Source organism: Bubalus kerabau, chromosome 7 (genome assembly GCF_029407905.1).
Source record: "Bubalus kerabau isolate K-KA32 ecotype Philippines breed swamp buffalo chromosome 7, PCC_UOA_SB_1v2, whole genome shotgun sequence".
NCBI classification, from domain to species: domain Eukaryota; kingdom Metazoa; phylum Chordata; class Mammalia; order Artiodactyla; family Bovidae; genus Bubalus; species Bubalus kerabau.
Window position 1 is genome coordinate 109,138,773 of NC_073630.1, and position 22,259 is coordinate 109,161,031.

The following is a 22,259-nucleotide window of genomic DNA, read 5'->3' on the forward strand; positions in this document are numbered from 1 at the left end:
TTTTGCAGATTTAGGTGCCATCTTATTCTCATCTGAGCCCCCTGATAACAGGTGTTAGTATTTTCATTTTACAGATGAGGAAACCAAGGTTTGGAGAGGTTAAATCATAGTCTGTAAGTGGCAGGAACCCACGGCTGGCTCCAAGGCAGTACTTCTCCCCCTGGTCAGGAGGATGTGGGCAGGGCCTGGGCTGTCTTTCTAAGCCAAGGACAAGCCAGAAAAAAGACCATCAGCCCAGACCCATGGGCCCAGGATCTGCAAGCACCAACGGTGATATGTACAGATGGGTGTGGAAAAATAGGGAGCACCACTGTGGGAAAACACGGTGGGGCTGTGGGAAGACAGAGGAAGTTCCTGCCTGACCAGTGAGATCGAGGAGGGCTTCCTGCAAGGGCAGGTGACTCCAGACTTGGAAGAAGGTAGGACTTCACAGAAGAAGGAAGACAGGGAGTCCCTGATAGAGGAAGAGGCAGGAGCAAAGCCCTGAAGACTGGGGGAAAAAAGGCATATTTGGGGGCTGTGCACAGTCTGGTGGGGCAGAGTGAGATGAGTGTTAAAGGACCTGAAGATGTGGACAGGTGTCTAATTATTGAGGAGATTTGGACTTTCTCCTGAAGGCATACGGAGCCCTCGTGAGTGACCCGCAGGAGTGACAAGGTCAGGTGTGTGCTTTATAAAGATCATCCCTGCAGACACATTGTGGGAGTCGCAGGGAGATGGATCGAAGGTGCCCCCTGGAGTGGGGGGTCTTCGGAGGCTTTGCAGCAGTCCAGGTGGGGAGACCAAGGACCAGGGACTAGACCAAGGTGAGGGCTATGAGGATGGAGAGAGGCAGGTGAGTTTGAAGAGCTTTCATGCAGAATTGGGGCTCAATGCACTGGCCAGCTGCATGGAGATGGGAGACAACGGGTGGGGGCTGTTTGGCTCTGGGTCGGGTGTGACTCGGTTTCCCTGAGTCCAGGTCAGCACCAGGGTTTGTGTGGGACCCCCCAGCAACTGCTGGGACCGTCTCCTCTTCTCTTGCAGCTCTGGATCCCTCCCGCCTTTGGCTGCCGCCCTGAGTACGACAACGGATTGGAGGAAATTGTCTTTGGCTTTGAACCCTGGATAATTGTGGTCAACCTGGCCATGCCCTTTTCTATTTTCTACCGAATGCACGCAGCTGCCTCCCTCTTCGAGGTCTATTGTAAGATATAATCTGTGTCCACATCAGAGACAGAGGGGAGCACTAACAAGAGAATTCGCTAGAGCCACCTGGGAATGGTGAGGTCGGGCAAATATTGCCTTACAGATGCGAGAAGGGCCCCTTTTGTCTGGGATAATTGCTTTTCCCATGAGCTGGAATTGCCCGTCACCCTGGATGAGTGTAAACGAGTTAGATCAAAATCGATGAGGTGGCTGAAATCTGCCCTTGGTTAGTTAATTCTAATCAAACCCAAATTTGATCTCCTTCAAAATGAGATCCTTTGTTTCCAAAGAATGTGGTTGCAGGTTGAAAAAATATATATCCAGTTTGTTTTTCATTAAAATCGCTTTCTGTTATTGTGTTACAATATACAGTCTTTTTCTGACCATCTGGGTAGTCTAATCACCCTTAAATTTTACCCTTCTCAGAACTGTGAATGCAGCTACAATTCCATTTATTTTATATTGTACTTTTGAAGATTTTTAATTTTTAAATATTTTATGTCTAATTTTTTGAACAAAGTTATTTTATCATCTGGATGGAAAACTGTGTATAAATCAATACAAAGACATATTTCTCACCTGAAATTTTGGCACATTTTCATTGTAATCGTTCTGAAGTTTTTAAAAAAATACATCTTTACTGTCTTCCTCTCACTATAAAGATATATAGGCCTATTTTAGAAAATTTGGATATTTTAGAAGAATAGAGAGAGAAAAATCACCTAGGATGTTTAATTAATAATAATTTTTAAAATTGACAATCATTTTTTAATGTTTAATTGACATTTTCCCCAGTTTTATTGAGATGTAATTGACATACAGTACTGTATTAAGGTATACAGTAATTATTTGACTTACATACACTATAAAATGTTTATCACAATAAGTTTAGTGAACACCTGCCATCTCATATAGATAGAAAATTAAAGATAAAGATCTTGACAGTCGTTTTTCTAACAACTTGATTGATGTGTTTCTTTTAGTTGTTTGAAAGCAAAGGATTCTTTTTATTGCTGTTTTGTTATACTTGCTAGTGATATGCAACATATTCAATTTTGTATGCGTTTCCCCTCACTTAACAATATGGCATTAACCTTCTCCCCTCATTGTTATAAACTCTTTGTAAATATCGTTTTCATGTTTTAGTCTATCAAGCACTGTAATTAACTTCATTTTCCTTACTATTGGTTTTAGAGTGTTTATAACTTTTTGTTTTTATTAAGTGACTCTGCAAAAATCAACCATGTATGTAAAACAGTTTTCATATTTAGGATTGCTTCTTTAAGATATAGTCTTAAAATCGAGATGCTTATCCAAAGGTTATAAATAGTTTAAAGCCTCTGAAGGAATAGTGACATTTGGGATGGCTTTGTATATGCTTTTTCTTGTCTTTTAAAGTCATAATAAAACCAGTTTACTTACTGTAAATACTAATGTGAACATCTTTTCATCTGAGTGTTTTTTTTTTTCTTTTTTGACAGCACAGAGAGTGGAACGTTAAGAAACACTCAAATTTTTACATGACTGAAATACTTTATATTAATTTAGAAAAAACTAAGTAATGGGCAGAGATACTAAAAAACAAAGTAAAACATTATCTGTTATAATTTCCATCTACAGCGGTGATTCTCAACTGTGGATGATCTTGCCTTCCAGGGCAATTTGGGCAACGTCTGGAGACATTTTTGTTAACCACTAGGGGGCGGTATGTCTTCCTCTTTAGTATACCGGCGTGTACCCTGGCATGTCCCAGGTGGCTCAGTGGTAAAGAACCCACCTGCCAATGCAAGAGACGTAAGCAACTTGGGTTCAATCCCTGGGTTGGGAAGATCCCCTGGAGGAGAGCTCCAGTATTCTTCAACCCACTCCTGTATTCTTGTCTAGGAAATCGCATGGACAGAGGAGCCTGGTGGGCTACAGTCCCTGGGGTCGCAAAGGAGCCAGACACGATTTAGCAACTGAGCAACAACAAAGTCAGATAAACAGCACAAGTGACTAGGGGACGTCTTGAGTGGTAAATTTCTAGTGCTACAGAAATTATAAAACCGACTCAAGCAGAGAAATGTCTAGATATTCTATTTCAATCTCAAGAGTCTGGTGCGGGAGACAAACTTGTGAACAAACAGCCACAGCATAAACGGTACTTCTCGTTCTGCACTTGCTTTTGCATTCAGCAACAGGGGGCTTTACTGGCAACTCATGGGTAGAGGCCAGGAAAGAGGTTCGCACCGGACTGCCTCCATCACAAAGAATTGTCTGGCTCCAATTGTTAATAGTCCCTGGGTTGAGAACTTGCAATCTAGAGGTAATTGCTGTTAATTTTTGGTACCTGGGTACCCATTTATGGCACATAGACTCACATATGCACTCACACAAGCACAAACAGTACTGTCTTTATACGTGTTGTATTTGCATGTGACTTGCTTTTTAAATCTTAAGATACCAGGGTATTTCAGGGTTCCCATGGCACTTATTCTCACACAGTTGAGTGCATTAGAATCATTTAGGGCCTCTGTTAGGATTTCTGCCTCCTCAGTGAAATGTCAGCTTCCACTGGGCTGGGGTTCAGTCCTGGATGCTTAACTAAGCATCTCAGGTGATGCCGATCATTTTCCAGAAGCATGTTAGGAGCCCATGGACCTCAAGTAGAGACTCCTGAAGGGCATTCCTAGACACTGTGTTCTCTTCTGTAACATGACTTTAGACAGCTTCAAAGTACATTCCTTGGAGGGCTGTGCCATAGCTGATTTAGTCAAACCCTGATGTTGGACACTTGGAGACATTTATGTGGTTTGCTTGCTTGTTTGTTTGCTTTTGTAAATGACACCCTGGCAAGCATCTTCTTCCAAGTCTCTGGGCATATTGGTAAATGAGCCTGTGTGAGACGACCCTATGTGAATGCTGGTTTCTCCAAGGGATCCCATTTTGGTTGACATTAATTTCTCCCTGTTCTATCAGTATCCACCAGTACAGCCCTAGGGCCTCAGCCTGTGGGTTCTAAGCCCTGCCAAGAGATACAGGGAATCACAGTAGTTCTGGGAACAACTGGTCCAGGCTTGGTGATTTTGAGGTAGACACAGGATACTATTAGTTCAGCTCAGTTCAGTTCAGTTGCTCAGTCGTGTCTGACTGTTTGCGACCCCAGGATTGTAGCACGCCAGGCCTCCCTTGTCCATCACCAACTTCCAGAGTTTACTCAAACTCATGTCCATTGAGTCGGTGACACCATCCAACCATCTCATCCTCTGTCATCCCCTTCTCTTCCTGCCTTCAATCTTTCCCAGCATCAGGGTCTTTTCCACTGAGTCAGTTCTTCACATCAGGGGGCCAAAGTATTGGAGTTTCAGCTTCAGCATCAGTCCATCCAATGAATATTCAGGACTGATTTCCTTCAGGATGGACTGGTTGGATCTCCTTGCTGTCCAAGGGACTCTCAAGAGTCTTTTCCAACACCACAGTTCAAAAGCATCAGTTCTTCAGCACTCAGATTTCTTTATGGTTCATCTCTCACATCCATACATGACTACTGGAAAAACCATAGCTTTGACTACACAGACCTTTGTTGGCAAAGTAACATCTCTGCTTTTTAATATGCTGTCTAGGTTGGTCATAACTTTTCTTCCAAGGAGTAAGCATCTTTTAATTTCATGGCTGCAGTCACCATTGGCAAAGATTTTGGAGCCGAGAAAATAAAGTCTGTCACTGTTTCTATTGTTTCCCCCTCTATTTGCCGTGAAGTGATGGGATTCAATGCCATGATTTTAGTTTTCTGAGTGTTGAGTTTTAAGCCAGCTTTTTCATCTTCCTCTTTCACTTTCATCAAAATGCTCTTTAGTTCTTCTTCACTTTCTGCCATAAGAGTGGTGTCATCTGCATATCTGAGGTTATTGATATTTCTCCCAGCAATCTTGATTCCAGCTTCTGCTTCATCCAGCCCAGCGTTTCTCATGATGTACTCTGCATATAAGTTAAATAAGCAGGGTGACAATATACAGCCTTGACACACTCCTTTCCTGATTTGGAACCAGTCTGTTGTTCCATGTCCAGTTCTAACTGCTTGCTGTTAGACAAGCAAGTCTGCTTGCTGACCTGCATACAGATTTCTCAAGAGGCAGGTCAGGTGGTCTGGTATTCCCGTCTCTTTCAAAATTTTCCACAGTTTGTTGTGATCCACACAGTCGAAGTCTTTAGCATAGTTGATAAGGCAGAAGTAGATGTTTTTCTGGAATGTTCTTGTTTTTCGATGATCCAGTGGATGTTGGCAATTTGATCTCTGGTTCCTCTGCCTTTTGTAAATCCAGCTTGAACATCTGAAAGTTCACAGTTCATGTACTGTTGAAGACTGACTTGGAGAATTTTGAGCATTACTTTACTAGTGTGTGAGATGAGTGCAATTGTGTGATAGTTTGAGCATTCTTTGGCATTGTCTTTCTTTGGGATTGGAATGAAAACTGACCTTTTCCAGTCCTGAGGCCACTGCTGAGTTTTCCAAGTTTGCTGGCGTATTGAGTGCAGCACTTTTACAGCATCATCTTCCAGGATTTGAAATAGCTCAACTGGAATTCTATCACCTCCACTAGCTTTGTTCATAGTGATGCTTCCTAAGGCCCACTTGACTTCACATTCCAGGATGTCTGGCTCTAGGTCAGTGATCACACCATTGTGATTATCTGGGTCATGAAGATCTTTTTTGTATAATTCTTCTGTGTATTCTTGCCACCTCTTCTTAATATCTTCTGCTTCTATTAGGTCCATATCATCTCTGTCCTTTATTGAGCCCATCTTTGCATGAAATGTTCCCTTGGTATCTCTAATTTTCTTGAAGAGATCTCTAGTCTTTTCCATTCTATTGTTTTCCTCTATTTCTTTGCACTGATCACCGAGGAAGGCTTTCTTATCTCTCCTTGCTATTCTTTGGAACTCTGCATTCAGATGCTTATATCTTTCCTTTTGTCCTTTGCCTTTTGCTTCTCTTCTATTCCAAGCTATTTGTAAGGTGTCCTCAGACAACCATTTTGCCTTTTTGCATTTCTTTTTCTTGGAGATGGTCTTGATCCCTGCCTCCTGTACAATATCATGAACCTCCATCCGTAGTTCTTCAGGCACTCTGTCTATCAGATCTAATCCCTTGAATCTATGTCACTTCCACTGTATAATCGTAAGGGATTTGGTTTAGGTCATACCTGAATGGTCTAGTGGCTTTCCCTACTTTCTTCAATTTAAGTCTGAATTTGGCAATAAGGAGTTCATGATCTGAGCCACAGTCAGCTCCCAGTCTTGTTTTTGCTGACTGTATAGAACTTCTCCATCTTTGGCTGCAAAGAATTAATCAATCTGATTTTGGTGTTGACCATCTGGTGATGTCCATGTGTAGAGTCTCCTCTTATGTTGTTGGAAGAGGGTGTTTGCTATGACCAGTGTGTTCCCTTGGAAAAACTCTATTAGCCTTTGCCCTGCTTCATTCTGTACTCCAAGGCCAAATTTGCCTGTTACTCCAGGTGTTTCTTGACTTCCTACTTTTGCATTCCAGTTCCCTATAGTGAAAAGGATATCTTTTTTGGGTGTTAGTTCTAGAAGGTCTTGTAGGTCTTCATAGAACCGTCCAACTTCAGCTTCTTCAGCATTACTGGTTGGGGCATAGACTTGGATTACTGTGATACTGAGTGGTTTGCCTTGGAAATGAACAGAGTTTATTCTGTCATTTTTGAGATTGCATCCAAGTACTGCATTTTGGACTCTTGTTGACTATGATGGCTACTCCATTTCTTCTAAGGGATTCTTGCCCACAGTAGCAGATATAACGGTCATCTGAGTTAAATTCACCCATTCCAGTCCATATTAGTTTGCTGATTCCTAAAATGTTGATGTTCACTGTTGCCATCTCCTGTTTGACCACTTCCAATTTGCTTTGATTCATGGACCTAACATTCCAGGTTCCTATGCAATATTGCTCTTTACAGCATTGGACCTTGCTTCCATCACCAGTCACATCCACAACTGGGTGTTGTTTTTGCTTTGGCTCCATCTGTTCATTCTTTCTGGAGTTATTTCTCCACTGCTCTCCAGTAGCATACTGGGCACTTACCAACCTGGGGAGTTCATCTTTCAGTGTTCTTTTTGCCTTTTCATACTGTTCATGGGGTTCTCAAGGCAAGAATACTGTAGTGGTTTGCCATTCTCTTCTCTAGAGGACCACATTCTGTCAGATCTCTCCACCATGACCCGTCTATCTTGGGTGGCCCCACATGGCATGGCCCATAGTCTCCTTGAGTTAGACAAGGCTGTGGCCCATGTGATTAGATGGGTTAGTTTTCTATGATTGTGGTTTTCAGTCTGTATGTCCTCTGATGGAGAAGGATAAGAGGCTTATGGAAGCTTCCTGATGGGAGAGACTGACTGAGGGGGAAACTGGGTCTTGTTCTGATGGGCAGGGCCATGTTCAGTAAATCTTTAATCCAATTTTCTGCTGATGGGTGGAGCTGTGTACCCACCCTGTTATTTACCTGGGGCCAAACTATGGTGGAGGTGATGAAGATAATGGCAACCTCCTTCAAAGCACCTCTTCTGAGCACTATTAGAGCTCAGAAAAGTCAGCAGTCTTCTGGGGCTCAGGGCATTTGGGAGTGTTCTTAAAAAATGGGTCATCTCTTTTCCCTAAACAGGAAGAGTGCACAGCATCAGGGGTGGCTATTCTAGCCAGGCAGCTTCAACCCATGAGTAGTCAAGCATCCTGACTCAACCAGCTTAGGCACCAAGGAAAATTCATTACCTTGATATTAATGCAATTTCCAGAATAGGAAGCAGAGTGTGCAGTTAACAAGTGTCCAGATCTCAGGGTTAGAATGAGAGTAATACAAATTAAAATAATAATGAGATAGCATTTCCCATTCATCAGATTGGCAAAGGTTGTCAGCAAGAGGTGAAAGAAAGGAACTCACAGACATGGGTGGTAGGAGAGCAAATTGGTAAAACCAGACTGAAGAACAATTGGTAATATTGATTAGGGCTGAAGGTGCACATTCCTTGAGATCTAGCAATACCAATCCTCTGTGGGTATGTACCCCAGAGGTACCCTCGCTCACATGTATTTGTCACACATAGGAGCTGTGTTCAGAAATGTCCAGAGCAATAGAGCTTGTCATTGGGAAAAACTGAAAACAGCCTAAATGGCCATCAATTAGGAGTATGAATAAATAAATTATGGATTAATCTGGCAATGGAATACTATACAGGAGTGAAAAATGAATGAGCCAGGATGTGTATCAACCTGGGTAATCCCACAAGACAATGCTGAAATAAGTATTAAGTAGCAGGATTTCCCTGGCTGTCCAGTGGTTAGTACTGCATGCTTCCACTGCAGCATTTCAGGGGGCCAGGGTTCAATCCTGGTTAGGGAACTAAGATCCCACATACCTCGAGGCATAGCAAAAAAAAAAGAATGAAATAGCATAAAACTATACCTGGTCAGTCAGTTCAGTTCAGTTCAGTTGCTCAGTCATGTCCGACTCTTTTCGACCCCATGAATCGCAGCACGCCAGGCCTCCCTGTCCATCACCAACTCCCGGAGTTCACTCAGATTCACGTCCATCGAGTTGGTGATGCCATCCAGCCATCTCATCCTCTGTTGTCCCCTTCTCCTCCTGCCCCCAATCCCTCCCAGCATCAAAGTCTTTGCCAATGAGTCAACTCTTCGCATGAGGTGGCCAAAGTACTGCAGTTTCAGCTTTAGCATCATTCCTTCCAAAGAAATCCCAGGGCTGATCTCCTGGTATGATACCATTAATATAGCATTTTAAAACAGGAAAACAATTTCTGAAAACTATAACTGGTGTGATACCATTAACATAGCGTTTTAACAGGCAAAATGATTTCTGATGTTTAGGGGCTACATCCATAGACAGTAAAATTATAAACATATATGAAGAAAGGAGGCACCGCAAGTTCAGTGTAGTGGTTCCCTGAGGGCTAGGAGGAAGTGAAGGGCCAGGACTGGGGTGGAGACTAACCAGGTCTCTACTTGCATCCAAGTACATGTGGTGTCTGAAATGTTTGATGTCTTTGGCAAAGTGACTGGTATAGAAGCATTCATATATTTTCTTCTGTGCTTCTCGATATGCATGACATATTTCATAATAAAAGCATTTGAAAGAGAAGGAAGAGAAAGTGAATATAAGGAAGATGGACTAGAGTCATCAAACAAGGTGACCGTGCAATATTCACCCATCATTGTTGGGAGGAGAGTGTTAAGGTCACTGCTGTGTGGTCTCCTTGGAAGCAGGTAGATCCCAGACATGGGGTAGCTCAATGCCATCAGCTTGTAAACATCACCCAACTCGATCCCCAGGGATGATTCCATGTCCATCAGAAACCTGACATGGGTTTGTTTTCCCACGTGGTTCTTTACTGTGAGGACTGATGTCTTGGGCAGTCAAGTTACCAGAAAAATCTCTTACTCACCTGTTCTCACTTGTTGCAACCAGGCTGGGGAGGAGCCTGTGTGTTTGGCAGCTTGAGCGCATCCATCAAGTGATGATTTGAACTTGTGATTTTTGGGTATCACAGCTGTTGGTAAGGCCAAGTGGGAGAGCAAAAACTTTGGAGTTGGACTCCCAGGACCACAACTAGCCCCGTGGCACGTTACAAAAGACATCGCTTCCACCAGCATCTGTCTAGACGTCTGTATCTGGAGGTCACATTAGCCTCCTATATCTCCCCAGGGTGAATATCATCATGAAGTCCAGCTGGAACAATCACTACTCACGCCTCCCTAACTGCATAACCCTTCAAGTTTACCAAGCACCTCCAGGGTCTGTCTACGAAGTCTCAGAAGCTCCCTACCTCGCTGGATAAGAATTCCTACTCTATTAGAAAGGAGGGAACCTTTGATCACACCTGCATCATGAGGAAGTTGTAGCATCAGGACCAATAAACCTTTTTAAAAAACCCTGTTGCATTTCCCTCTCTATTATACATATCATCTCACGAAGAAATGCAATTCAGTGAATATAACCATGAAACAGTTGCTTGGGGATGTGTGTACAGACCGCTACATTCACGGAAGAATGTCTCCCTTTTCGCCCAGTTGTAAATTGCTACAGTTAAGTTCAGTCGCTCAGTCGTGTCTGACTCTGCGACCTCATGGACTGCAGCACGCCAGGCCTCCCTGTCCATCACCAACTCCTGGAGTTTAATCAAACTTTTGTCCATTGAGTTGGTGATGCCATCCAACCATCTCATCCTCTTGTCCCCTTCTCCTCCTGCCTTTAATCTTTCCCAGCATCAGGGTCTTTCCCAATGAGTCAGTTCTTCACATCAGGTGGCCAAAGTATTGGAGTTTCAGCTTCAGCAGCAGTCCTTCCAATGAATATTCAGTACTGATTTCCTTTAGGATGGACTGGTTGATCTCCTTGCAGTGCAAGGAACTCTCAAGAGTCTTTTCCAACGCCACAGTTCAAAAGCATCCATTCTTCGGTGCTCAGCTTTCTTTATAGTCCACCTCTCACATCACATGACTACTGGAAAAACCATAGCTTTGACGAGACTGACCTTTGTTGGCAAAGTAATGTCCCTGCTTTTTAATATGTTGTCTAGTTTGGTCATAAGTTCAAACGGTGAAGCGGTGAAGGGGACGCTGCTGCAAACAGCTAGTTCTTCAGTGGGATTGTGGACGTTGCCATAGAAGAGCACGGCCAGCAGGGGGCGCTGGTGCCTTTTCTTCTGAGTTCACTTGCACTTTGAGGCCAAAGTGAGGGGGTGGGACCAACCTCTAGAGTAACAGGTGCCCTGATTGGACTCTGTCCACGGCTCTGGGTTCCCGCGATGTGTCAGAGGTGGCTGTCAGCGTCCCAGGGGAGGACCGGGAAGATTTTGAGTTCTCACAGGGAAGCCGAGAGAGCTATTTAGTTTTAAGAAGGATGCTTCCCCCATGTGTCCCCCACCACCTCTCAATCCCCGGGGCGGGGGCGGGGCATCCTTGATCCATCGAGAGGTCTGGAGGATCAGGGTGTTTTGCTGCGGATTCCCACAAGAGGAGAGTCTCCAGCATGAGGCCGGGGTGGGACCTGTCAGGGCAGCTGGTGGGGAGGGTGCTCTTGGGGTCTAGTGAGCAGACCCCAAGCGAACGGTGGGGAAGGGCAGGAGAAGCGTGAATGTAGTGTGTTGATGCTCAAAGAGGTGGTACTTCTGGTGTGCTGTTTCCTCTGCCCTAATAACATAGGAAGCACCATGGGGAACAGGCACTTTAGTTGTCTAAAAAAAAAGTAGATCAAATTAAGTCACCCGCTAAAACCCTTCGGTGGCTTCCGGTTGCTTTTAAAAGAAAGTACTACAGGAGACCTGGGTTCGATCCCTGGATCGGGAAGATCCCCTGGAGAAGGGAATGGCAGCCCAATCCAGTATTCTTGCCTGGAGAATCCCGTGGACAGAGGAACCTGGCGGGCTACAGTCCATAGGGCTGCAGAGAGTCGGACATGATTGGGTAACTTTCACTTTTCACAAACTCCTAACGGTGGTCTGTCGGGGTCTTCAGTTTCTGGCCTCTGCGGCTCCATCATCTTGTGCTGGTCCCTCCCTCTCCCCCAGGCACCCCTACCTGCACTTTATTTCTCTCTGCTTCCCTGCCCTCCCCTCCCCTCCCTCCTTCCTTCTTTAGCTGTCTCGTCCCTTTCCACTGACATCAGTCTAAGTAGACTCGCTGTGACTTCACCTTGGCGCCCTTTGCCACTAGTTGCTAGCAGTCTCTCTTGGAAGGGCGCGGCTCCGCCTCTTTCTGCCCCAGGGCCTCACCACAGGGGTTGCATGACCACGTGTGCCGCCCTCGGGACTCCAGACTATTGCAGAACGTGAGCAGGCGCTCAGTTCAGTTCAGTTCAGTCGCTCAGTCGTGTCCAGTTCTTTGCAACTCTATGGACTGCAGCTCGCCAGGCTTCCCTGTTCCTCATCAACTCCCGGAGCTCACTCAAACTCATGTCCATCCAGTCTGTGATGCCATCCAACCATCTCATCCTCTGTCGTCCCCTTTTCCTCCTGCCTTCAATGTTTCCCAGCATCAGGGTCTTTTCCAGTGAGTCAGTTCTTCCAGCAGGCGCTGGGAACTGTACAATTGGTGTGAGCTGTACAATTGGTAGAGCTGCTCTGCGCGCTTCTAGTCTACACCTCCGGGCCGTCGTTCACGTTTAAGGCACAAGAGGGCGCTTTAAGCCTGGTTGTTAATACAGAGTGCAGTAGACTGTCCATTAGGATGTGCCGCGCTCTGCCTGGTCTGGATCAGGAGCCAAGCAGGGAACCCAGCTCGACGGAGGTCTCCAGGTGGGGTCTGCTCTCCCCCTCTGTAGGTAAAAACCAGCAGCCAATCGCTTCTTCACCCTGGGACAGGAAGTGATCCCACTGCCTCCCTGACAGCCACCAGGGCTGCCTACCTGTCTTGGCAGATGTTTCTAGAACACTCACTTTTGGGTGGTTGGTCAAAATATAGTGAACCCCCTGCCCCTTTGCTGGGCATCAGTATGGAAGTGGGCATGTGAATAGCTCTAGACCATGTGTGGGTAACCTACACCTGTGAGCTAGACTGGTTTTCACATTTTTTAAAGTTTTTTTAAAAAACAGTTTCAAAAAAGAATTTGCTGCAGAGACCATACCTGATCCATAAAACCTGCCATATTTACTATCTGGATCTTTACAGAAAATGTTTGCTGACCCCTGGTCTTAACCATGAGAGGTAAGAGGCCTCTGCTGGATAGCCCTGGAAGGATTTATTTCCCTAATAAGAAAGAGATGAGGAGGAGGTCTGCCCCTCTTCTTGCCTAAATGTGTCTGTAGGAGGAAGTCATCAAGCCTGGAGCTGTGGCAGCCAGTTTGTGACCATGAAGCCACAAGCCCAAGAAAGAGAGGCCAAGGTACAGAAGAAGGAGATGGAAGGAGGTTGGGTCCTTGCTGTACTCCTGTCTGATCCTGGAGCTGTCTTCCTCTGGACTCCTTGTTTTGATAGGAAATTTGAACTTTTTTTGACAATGGAAAATATTTATTGAAATATAGCTGATTCACAATGTTGTGTTAGTTTCAGATGTACAGCAAAGTGAATCAGTTATACAGATACCTAGATTCAGTCTTTTTAAGATTTTTTTTCCCCATATAGACAATTACAGAGTATTGGGTAGAGTTCCCTCTCAGTGGCTGTCTGGACTGTTTATGGGAGATAAACATTATTGTTATGTAAGCAAAGAGTGGGCAAACATTTTCTGTAGAGGGTCAAGTAGAACATATTTTAGTTCTCTGTTGCAACTACTCACCTTTGCCCCTGAGGCATGCAGATGTGCCAATAAAACTTTATTGATCCAAACAGGCAGCGTGCTGTATCCAGCCTTGGGCGCTTGCTGTGCATCAGGTACTTTGTTACTTGCATCCTGACTAGCACTCCCTGAAGTTGGCCTCAGCTCTAGCACAGAAGGATAAGCCTGAGAGTGGGTGGGGTCTGCAGCACTGGTTGGTGGTGGGGAATTAGCACATAGAACCCACCCACTGACACATCCTTTCCTCTGTGTCCATAGAGTGCTGCCCACCGCTTCCTCCAATATCTTCTTACAGGCCTAACAACTGTCCTGTGAGCACCTGACTTGACAAAAATGGTTTCACCTTTTCCAGGAATGCGATCTAGAGAATGGCAGGCGTTCCTCCTTCCCCTCACCGCTCCAGTCTGGCCGCAGTCAGCCCTTTACCCACCCAACCTGGACGGGGATGATGTGGCCTGCTCACTGGGCAGAACTGAGCCTCCCAGCTGTGTCCGTCGGGTCACAGAGCCAGAGAGTGGCCAGAGGGGGATCAGGGCAGGTCACCGTCCTGCACAGAGCACTTCCCCTGAAGTACAATTTCTCCTATAGTTTAAAGGTGGGCCTGGCAACCCAATCCAGTATTTTTGCCTGGAGAATCTCAGGGATAGAGGAGTCTGGTGGGCTATAGTCCATGGGGTCGCACAGAGTCAGACACGACTGAAGCAACTTAGCATGCACAGGCATGATGACACTGTGGTGTTTAAGACCATGGCCATCACTGTGGCTGTGGGTGAACTGCAGAAACCGGTGAGGGCTCTGTCCCTGATGCTAGAATCTGGGTGTTCCTTGGGTAGTACGATGGACCCTGAAGAAAGGTCAAGATCTCAGCGAGTGTCTAGAGGTGGAGCCTTCTGGGAAGGGGCACCGAGTCTACCAGCCCAGGTGCATGCAGAGCTGGACCTGCCCTGTAACAGGTCCCTGAGGATTGGTGCTTCCCGGGCAGAAGTGTGGTTTGGGGAGACGGACAGGCTTTGAGTCCAGGTTCAGGTCTCCTCCACTGCAAGTTGCCTTCCTCTCCCTGCACCTTGGCTTTCTCCTCTGTAAGATAGTGGGGACCGCCTGACATACCTTAAAGAGTCACTGGAAGCATGAACTGAGATGCTGCGTGTAAAGCTAAACCACAGCACTTGGCAAGGCAGCAAGCGCTTATCAAGGCTACACGGACCATTTCAGGTCTCTGCCTCCAGGGGTGCTGTTGCGTGTGGACCAGACGTCTCTCTTTGCTCAGGAGAAGAGCGGCTCCAAAAATTCTCAGATCGCTGGTCCTTTACATGGTTCAGAGAGCCCATGAAATGACAAACAGTGCTCCCTAAAGACGTCCACATTTTCCAATCCCTGGAACCTGTGAATAGGTCACTCAGAAGCAAAAGGGACTTTGCAAATTCTGTTAAGTCAAGCATCTTTTTTTTTTTTTTTTAAGCCTTTATTGAATTTGTTACAATATTGCTTCTGTTTTATGTTTAGGCGGTATGTGGGATCTTAGTTCCCCAATGAGGGATCGAACCTGCATCCCTCTGCACTGGAAAGTGAAGTTCCAATTGCTGGACCATCAGGGAAGTCCCAAGTCAAGGACTGTAAGGTGGGAGATTCTCCTGGAATATCTGGATGGGGCCTCAATCACAAGGAAGATTTGACATATGTGAGGAGGAGGCAGTGTGATTACAGAGGCAGAGACCGAAGTGATGTGGCCACAAGCCAAGGAATGCCAGAAGCCGAAAGAGGCAGGAATGGGATTCTCCTCCAGGGTCTCCACTGATGGCTCTTCCAATGCCTTCATTTCAGTCCAGTAAGACTCAGTTTGGACCTCTGATGTCCAGTATGGTAGTGTAATAAATCTGTGATGTTTTAAGCCGCTAAGTTTGTGGCAGTTTGTTACAGCATCCATAGGAAATGCTTTTTCCCTTTACCCTAGAAAAAGCTGTGTGGTCCAGGGCGATACCAAGCTGTCTCTGTCTCGGTTTCCCTGACTACAGATGGAGCAGGTGAGCAGCATGAATTGGGTCTTGGCTTCGATGACACCCTCCCTCTGAGTTGGTTCCTTCTCGGGGCTGTTGGCAGGCTCATGGCCCTCTTCTTGGCTATTTGGTGTTGGAATTTCTGGCAGGGAGGTATACAGGATCCACTTCGCTTCTTGCTGCTCTCCTTGGTGGTTTAGTTCATGGCCAAGGGCTTACCTACTCTTTAGATACTATTGGCTCTGAAATGTGCATTGTCAGCCTGACCTCTGAACTACAGGCTGGTTATTTCCGGCAGCCTACTTGGATGTTTCAAAGGCACCTTAGACTGATTGTATCCGATACCAAGCTCAAGATTTCCCACTCCTCTGGCCAGTTCTCCTTTCATATTTTCCATCCCTATGGATTGTACCAGCCTGTCTCTTACCAAGTCAGATATACAAGAGCTGTCTTTACACTACTGTTATGCCTCATTTCTAACCAATGGCCACACTTGTCACTCCTAATCCCAAATACTTCGGTTCCATCCACTTCTTCCCACTGCCAACACCACTGCCTACGGCAAGCCACCATCATCTCTATTTTGGTCTTCTGAAGTAGCTTCCTCACTTATTTCTCCAGTTCATCCTCGCCTTTATTGGTCTGTCCTTCATGCTGAGGCTGGAGTGGAGTTGAAAAAGGCCAGCATGCTCCTATCCCTCCCCTGCCCAACACGTTCCCATGACCTCTCCTTGATATTGAGACAGAGGACCTTAATTTGGCCCTGAGTCCTGCATGGTCTGTCTTGCCCTCCTCTTTAGCCTGATCTAATATCGCTTGCATTGTGCTTCCACTTCTCTTTTCCTCTGTGCTCCATCACACTGACCAGCTTCTTTAGTTTTTTGAATGTTCTGTTTCCTCCTGCACCAGGACCTTTGCACCTGCTGTTTTCTCTTCCTTTCAGTTACTTAATTCCTCCTCGTCTTTTAGATCTCCAACCAAACAGTGGTTTCTCAGGGAAGTCTCCACTAGCCCTGGACCGGGTCTGGTGTCCCTATTATGAACTTTCACAACATCATTTAGCTTTCCTTCCTATGTCTATTGTATCTTTTAATCCTACATTTATGTATCAGATTGTTTTAATGGTGGTCCTTTTCTTTAGCTACTGATAGTTAAGAGGCTCCATCACAGCTCTCCATCTGGAGCTTGGAAGCCCCTGCACAGCTTAATCAGGAAGTGGTGACCTCACCAAGTTTATCTGAGTTTCTCCAATAGCAAATAAATAACACTTAAATTAACTTTTATTAGAGTACATGCATGTGTGCTCAGCGATGTCTGACTCTTTGTGACCCTATGCATAAGCCCGTCAGGCTCCTCTGTGAAATTTTCCAGGCAAGACTACTGGAGTTGGTTGCCATTTCCTCCTCCAAGGGATCTTCCTGACCCAGGGATCAAACCCATGACTCCTGTGTCTGCTGCAATGCAGGCACATTCTTCACCACTGAGCCATTGGGGAAGGCCTTATCGGAATATAGTTGCTTTGCAATGTTGTGTTAGTTTCTGCTACGCAACAGAGTGTATCAGCTATGCATATACATACAGCCCCTCTTTTCTGGATTTTCTGCCTGTTTAAGTCACCACAGAGCATGGAGTAGGGTTCCCTGAGCTATACAATATTTTCTCATTAGTTATCTATTTTATACAAAGCATCAATAAGTGTATATATGTCAATCCTGACCTCCCAACTCATCCCCCCTGCCATAGCTTTTTAAACTTCATAGCCAAATATCAAATAAGTGCACACTTTCTTACTGAGCTTACCATAGTATTGACACTATCTTCTAGTTGCCCATTTTTGTCTTAAAAGATCTTTAAGCTTTCATTCATTTACTTGTTCATTCAACAGAGTTCCTCCTCTCCCAGTTGGGAACACAGTTGGTGGCGGGGGGTGGGGCGGGGGTGGCAGGAAGCACTGTTTCTTCTTCTTGAGGCTTGTTCTCATAGTTAAGTTAGTTCCCTCTGGCTAATGAGACAGAAGGTCTTTCAAGAAGATTTTCTTCACTGGTGGCAGGTGAGAGACACATCAAGAAAAGTCCCCCTGACACAGTCTGCCCCCATTTTGCACCTGGAGTTTGAACTTGGTCATGATGCCAGAAGCCATAACAGTCATCCTGTGACCATGAGGCTCCAAGGACACAAAGGCACAGTGTTGAGAAGGTGAAGCATTTGAATGAAAAGATGGAAAGAATCTGGGTCCATAGTTGGATCCGTGAGCTTCTGCACCAGCCCTTACTGGCTCCCTCTGAATTTCCTGTTGTGCTGGGCTCAGTCGCTTTAGACCTGTCTGACTCTTTGCGACCCTATGAACTATAATCCATCAGGAACCTCTGTTCATGGGATTCTCCAGGCAAGAATACTGGATGGGGTTGCCATTTCCTTCTCCAGGGGATAATGCTGACCCAGGGACTGAACCCACATCTCTTATGTCCCCTGCATTGGAAGGCGGATTCTTTACCAGTATGTATATCTTCAGTGCTTAAACCATGAATGGTCAGGCTTTCCATTATGCACAGCTGAAAGCACTCTTAATCAGTATATTTATTTAAAGTTTCTTTAAAAAATTAATTTTTTAATGTTTTGAATTGAAGTTGATTTACAATGTTTCAGGTGTACAGCCAAGTGATTCAATTATACATAAATCAGTTCAGTTCAGTTCAGTTCAGTCGCTCAGTCATGCTTGACTCTTTGCAACCCCATGGACCATAGCATGCCAGCCCTCCCTGTTAGGTCCATATCATCTCTGTTCTTTATTGAGCCCATCTTTGGATGAAACGTTCCCTTGGTATCTCTAATTTTTTGAAGAGATCTCTAGTCTTTCCCATTCTATTATTTTCCTCTATTTCTTTGCACTGATCACTGAGGAAGGCTTTCTTATCTCTCCTTGCTGTTCTTTGGAACTCTGCATTCAGATGGGTATATCTTTCCTTTTTTCCTTTGCTTTTGACTTCTCTTCTTTTCACAGCTATGTGTAAGGCCTCCTCAGAGGCCATTTTGCATTTTTGCATTTCTTTTTCTTGGGGACCGTCTTGATCCTTGCCTCCTGTACAATGTCATGAACCTCCGTCCATAGTTTATCAAGTACTCTGTCTATCAGATCTAGTCCCTTGAAGCTATTTGTAATTTCCACGGATTTGATTTAGGCCATACCTGAATGGTCTAGTGGTTTTCCCTACTTTCTTCAATTTAAGTCTGAATTTGGCAATAAGGAGTTCATGATCTGAGCCACAGTCAGCTCCCAGTCTTGTTTTTGCTGACGTATAGAGTTTCTGCATCTTTGGCTGCAAAGAATATAATCAATCTGATTTCGGTGTTGACCATCTGGTGATGTCCATGTGTAGAGTCTTCTCTTATGTTTTTGGAAGACGGTGTTTGTTATGACCAGTGTGTTCTCTTGACAAAACTCTATTAGCCTTTGCCCTGCTTCATTCCGTATTCCAAGGCCAAATTTGCCTGTTACTCCAGGTGTTTCTTGACTTGCTATTTTTGCATTCCAGTCCCCTATAATGAAAAGGACATCTTTTTTGGGTGTTAGTTCTAGAAGGTCTTGTAGGTCTTCATAGAACCGTTCAACTTCAGCTTCTTCAGTGTTACTGGTTGGGGCATAGACTTGGATCACCGTGATACTGAATGGTTTGCCTTGGAAACAAACAGAGATCGTTCTGTCATTTTTGAGATTGCATCCAAGTACGGCATTTCGGACTCTTTTGTCAACTATGATGGCTACTCCATTTCTTCTTAGGGATTCTTGCCCACAGTAGTAGATATAATGATCATCTAAGTTAAATTCACCCATTCCAGTCCATTTTAGTTTGCTGATTCCTAAAATGTTGAGATTCACTCTTGCCATCTCCAATTTGCCTTGATTCATGGATCTGACATTCCAGGTTCCTATGCAATATTGCTCTTTACAGCATCGGACCTTGCTTCCATCACCAGTCACATCCACAACTGGGTGTTGTTTTTGCTTTGGCTCCGTCTCTTCATTCTTTCTGAATTTATTTCTCCACTGATCGCCAGCAGCATACTGGGCACCTACCAACCTGGGGAGTTCCTCTTTCAGTATCCTATCATTTTGCCTTTTCATACTGTTCATGGGGTTCTCAAGGCAAGAATACTGAATTGGTTCTCCAATGGACCACATTCTGTCAGAACTCTCCACCATGACCATACATATATAAGCATACATATATATTCTTTTTCAGATTCTTTTCTATTGTAGGTTATTACAAGATATTGAGTATAGTTTCCTGTGCTACACAATAGGTCCTTGTTGTTATTTTACTTTATATGTAATAGTGTGTATGTTAACCCCCAATTCTCAATGTATCGCTCCTCTACTTTCTTTCCCTCCCTCCCTTCCTTCCTCCCTCCCTCCCTTCCTTGTTCCTTCATTTTTCTTTTTTCACAAGGAATTCATGGAGTTTCATTTTATTCAGTAGATTAGACTCTACTATTACGATGATTAGTTCTTATGCTCACATTATCCCAGATGTGGCAAGTTGGGAGCCCCTTTGATTTGGTTGTCATGTCCTTTCGACATGTTTCTATCATTCTTTGAGCACTTTCTTGTCTTCTGGCACCTTGAGATGCCCCACACTCGTGTGGTACCTTCTCCACCCAGCTCTGGCCTCAGTCATTTCTCCAAGACACTCTGAGTCCTCTTGGTAATGGCTGGTATTTATAAACCAAGATCTCAGTGCCCTGTGGATACTGAGCAACATTCCTTTTGAAGCTATCAGAAATGGAGCAATGCTTACTCATCGGTGTATTAGTCATGCTAACCAAAGTGACCTGGAGAAAGAAGCAGATGTCTCGCTCATGGAGAGTCTGATGCAGGCCAGTGGATCCTGGGAGATTCCATCTTTGCAGCCGTCATATCCCTGCACAAGGTCATTGCTGAAGAGATGGCCAAGGAGTCAAGACACTTCTCAAGGTGCTTCCGACAAGGACCATCCTTTTTGCTCGTGTTTTCAGTTGCCAGAAGCACAAGGTAGTCTGGGCAGCACAGAGAACAAATGGGTAGTTGGTGCACTCTCCCCTTTCTGCCACAATGCTTTTATTCATTCAACAAATACCAGCTCTGTTCCTTGTAGCCAAGCTGACTCCGAAAGGCTGAGATAACTTCATCTCAGGTGGTTTACAGCAGGGGGAGAAAGGTGTCTGTGTGCGTGCATGTGCGTGTGCATGCACACGTGGGGTTGCAAAGAGTCGAACACAAATGAGCGACTTTCACTTTCACTTTTCACTGACGTCTTCTGCATTGGCAGAAGAGTACCACTAGCGCCATCTGGGAAGCCCCCGGGAGAAAGGTAAGTGAACAGTAAGTCAAGTCTGACCCTTTGCTACCCCATGGACTGTAGTCCGCCAGGCTCCTCTGTCCATGGATTTTTCCAGACTAGAATACTGGAGTGGGTTGCTGTTTCCTACTCTAGGGGATCTTCCCAACTGAGGGATCAAATCCATGTTTCTTATGTCTTCTGGGGCTTCCCTGATAGCTCAGTTGGTAAAGAATCCGCCTGTAAGGCAGGAGACCCCAGTTTGATTTCTGGGTTGGGAAGATCTCCTGGAGAAGGGATAGTCCACCCACTCCAGTATTCTTGGGCTTCCCTGGTGGCTCAGCAGGTAAGGAATCCACCTGCAATGCGGGAGACCTGGGTTCGATCCCTTGGTTGGGAGGATCCCCTGGAGAAGGGAAAAGTTACTCACTCCAGTATTTTGGCCTGATGATTCCATGGACTGTATAGTCCATGGGGTTGCAAAGAATCGTACACGACTGAGCAACTTTCACTTCCACTTATGTCTTCTGCATTGGCAGGAGAATTCTTTAGCACTAGCGCCACCTGCGGAGAAGGCAATGGCATCCCACTCCAGTACTCTTGCTTGGAAAATCCCATGGTTGGAGGAGCCTGGTAGGTTGCAGTCCATGGGGTCGCTAAGAGTCAGACACGACTGAGCGACTTCACTTTCACTTTTCACTTTCATGCATTGGAGAAGGAAATGGCAACCCACTCCAGTATTCTTGCCTGGAGAATCCCAGGGACAGAGGAGCCTAGTGGGCTGCCGTCTATGGGGTTGCACAGAGTCGGACATGACTGAAGCGACTTAGCAGCAGCAGCAGCAGCAGCACCACCTGGGAAGCTCTGGGCAGAAAGATAGGTAAACAGTAAGTGAACAGACCATCACATGACAGCAGGCTTGTGAGCTGTAACAGAGGTCGGTGCCATGTGCTGCAGCAACACTGAATGGTCACCTCCCTGGAGTCTTGAGGAAGACCCATCAGGGCGGTCCACTTGCATTAGGTTTGAAAGGTGAATGGGAGTTAACCCCCACTCAGAAAAGAGGTTGGGACATCTCAGGTGCAGGAGAGATCTAGGGCAAGGACAGAAGACCTGAAAGAACTAGGCGGGCTGGGAGACGAGGGAGGCATTTGGGGTGGGTGGGAGATGGGGTCTACTGGGGAAGACTTGGAAGGCGAGGGAGGAGGCTGATAACAGGTGGATAAACAGGTACATAGGTGGTGACCAGACTGTGCTAAGGCGTTTGAGATTAACAAATTTTTGTTAGTTGGGTGAATAATTAATAATGTGGGTCATAAGGCATAGTGAAAATGTGTTTAAGCTGATGAAGGGCATCCCATCTGTGTGTTAGGAGGATCTTCTTGACGGTTGAGCATCAGATGGAGAGGAGAGAAGACACCAAGACACAGGGACCTGTTGGGAGGCTCTGGTTACCATACGGGCAGCAGGTGATG

At 45.4% G+C, this 22,259-nt stretch overlaps 1 protein-coding gene across 1 annotated transcript in view; it reads left to right on the forward strand.

Moving 5' to 3' along the window:
* Positions 1-2,602, forward strand: part of OTOP1 (otopetrin 1) — a 44,865-nt gene extending 42,263 nt beyond the window's left edge. Inside the window, exon 6 of the mRNA XM_055587522.1 lies at positions 1,027-2,602. Coding sequence (XP_055443497.1) covers positions 1,027-1,197 — 171 coding nt within the window. The 3' untranslated portion in view covers positions 1,198-2,602. The remainder of the gene's footprint in view (positions 1-1,026) is intronic.
* The last annotated feature ends 19,657 nt before the right edge of the window (positions 2,603-22,259 follow it).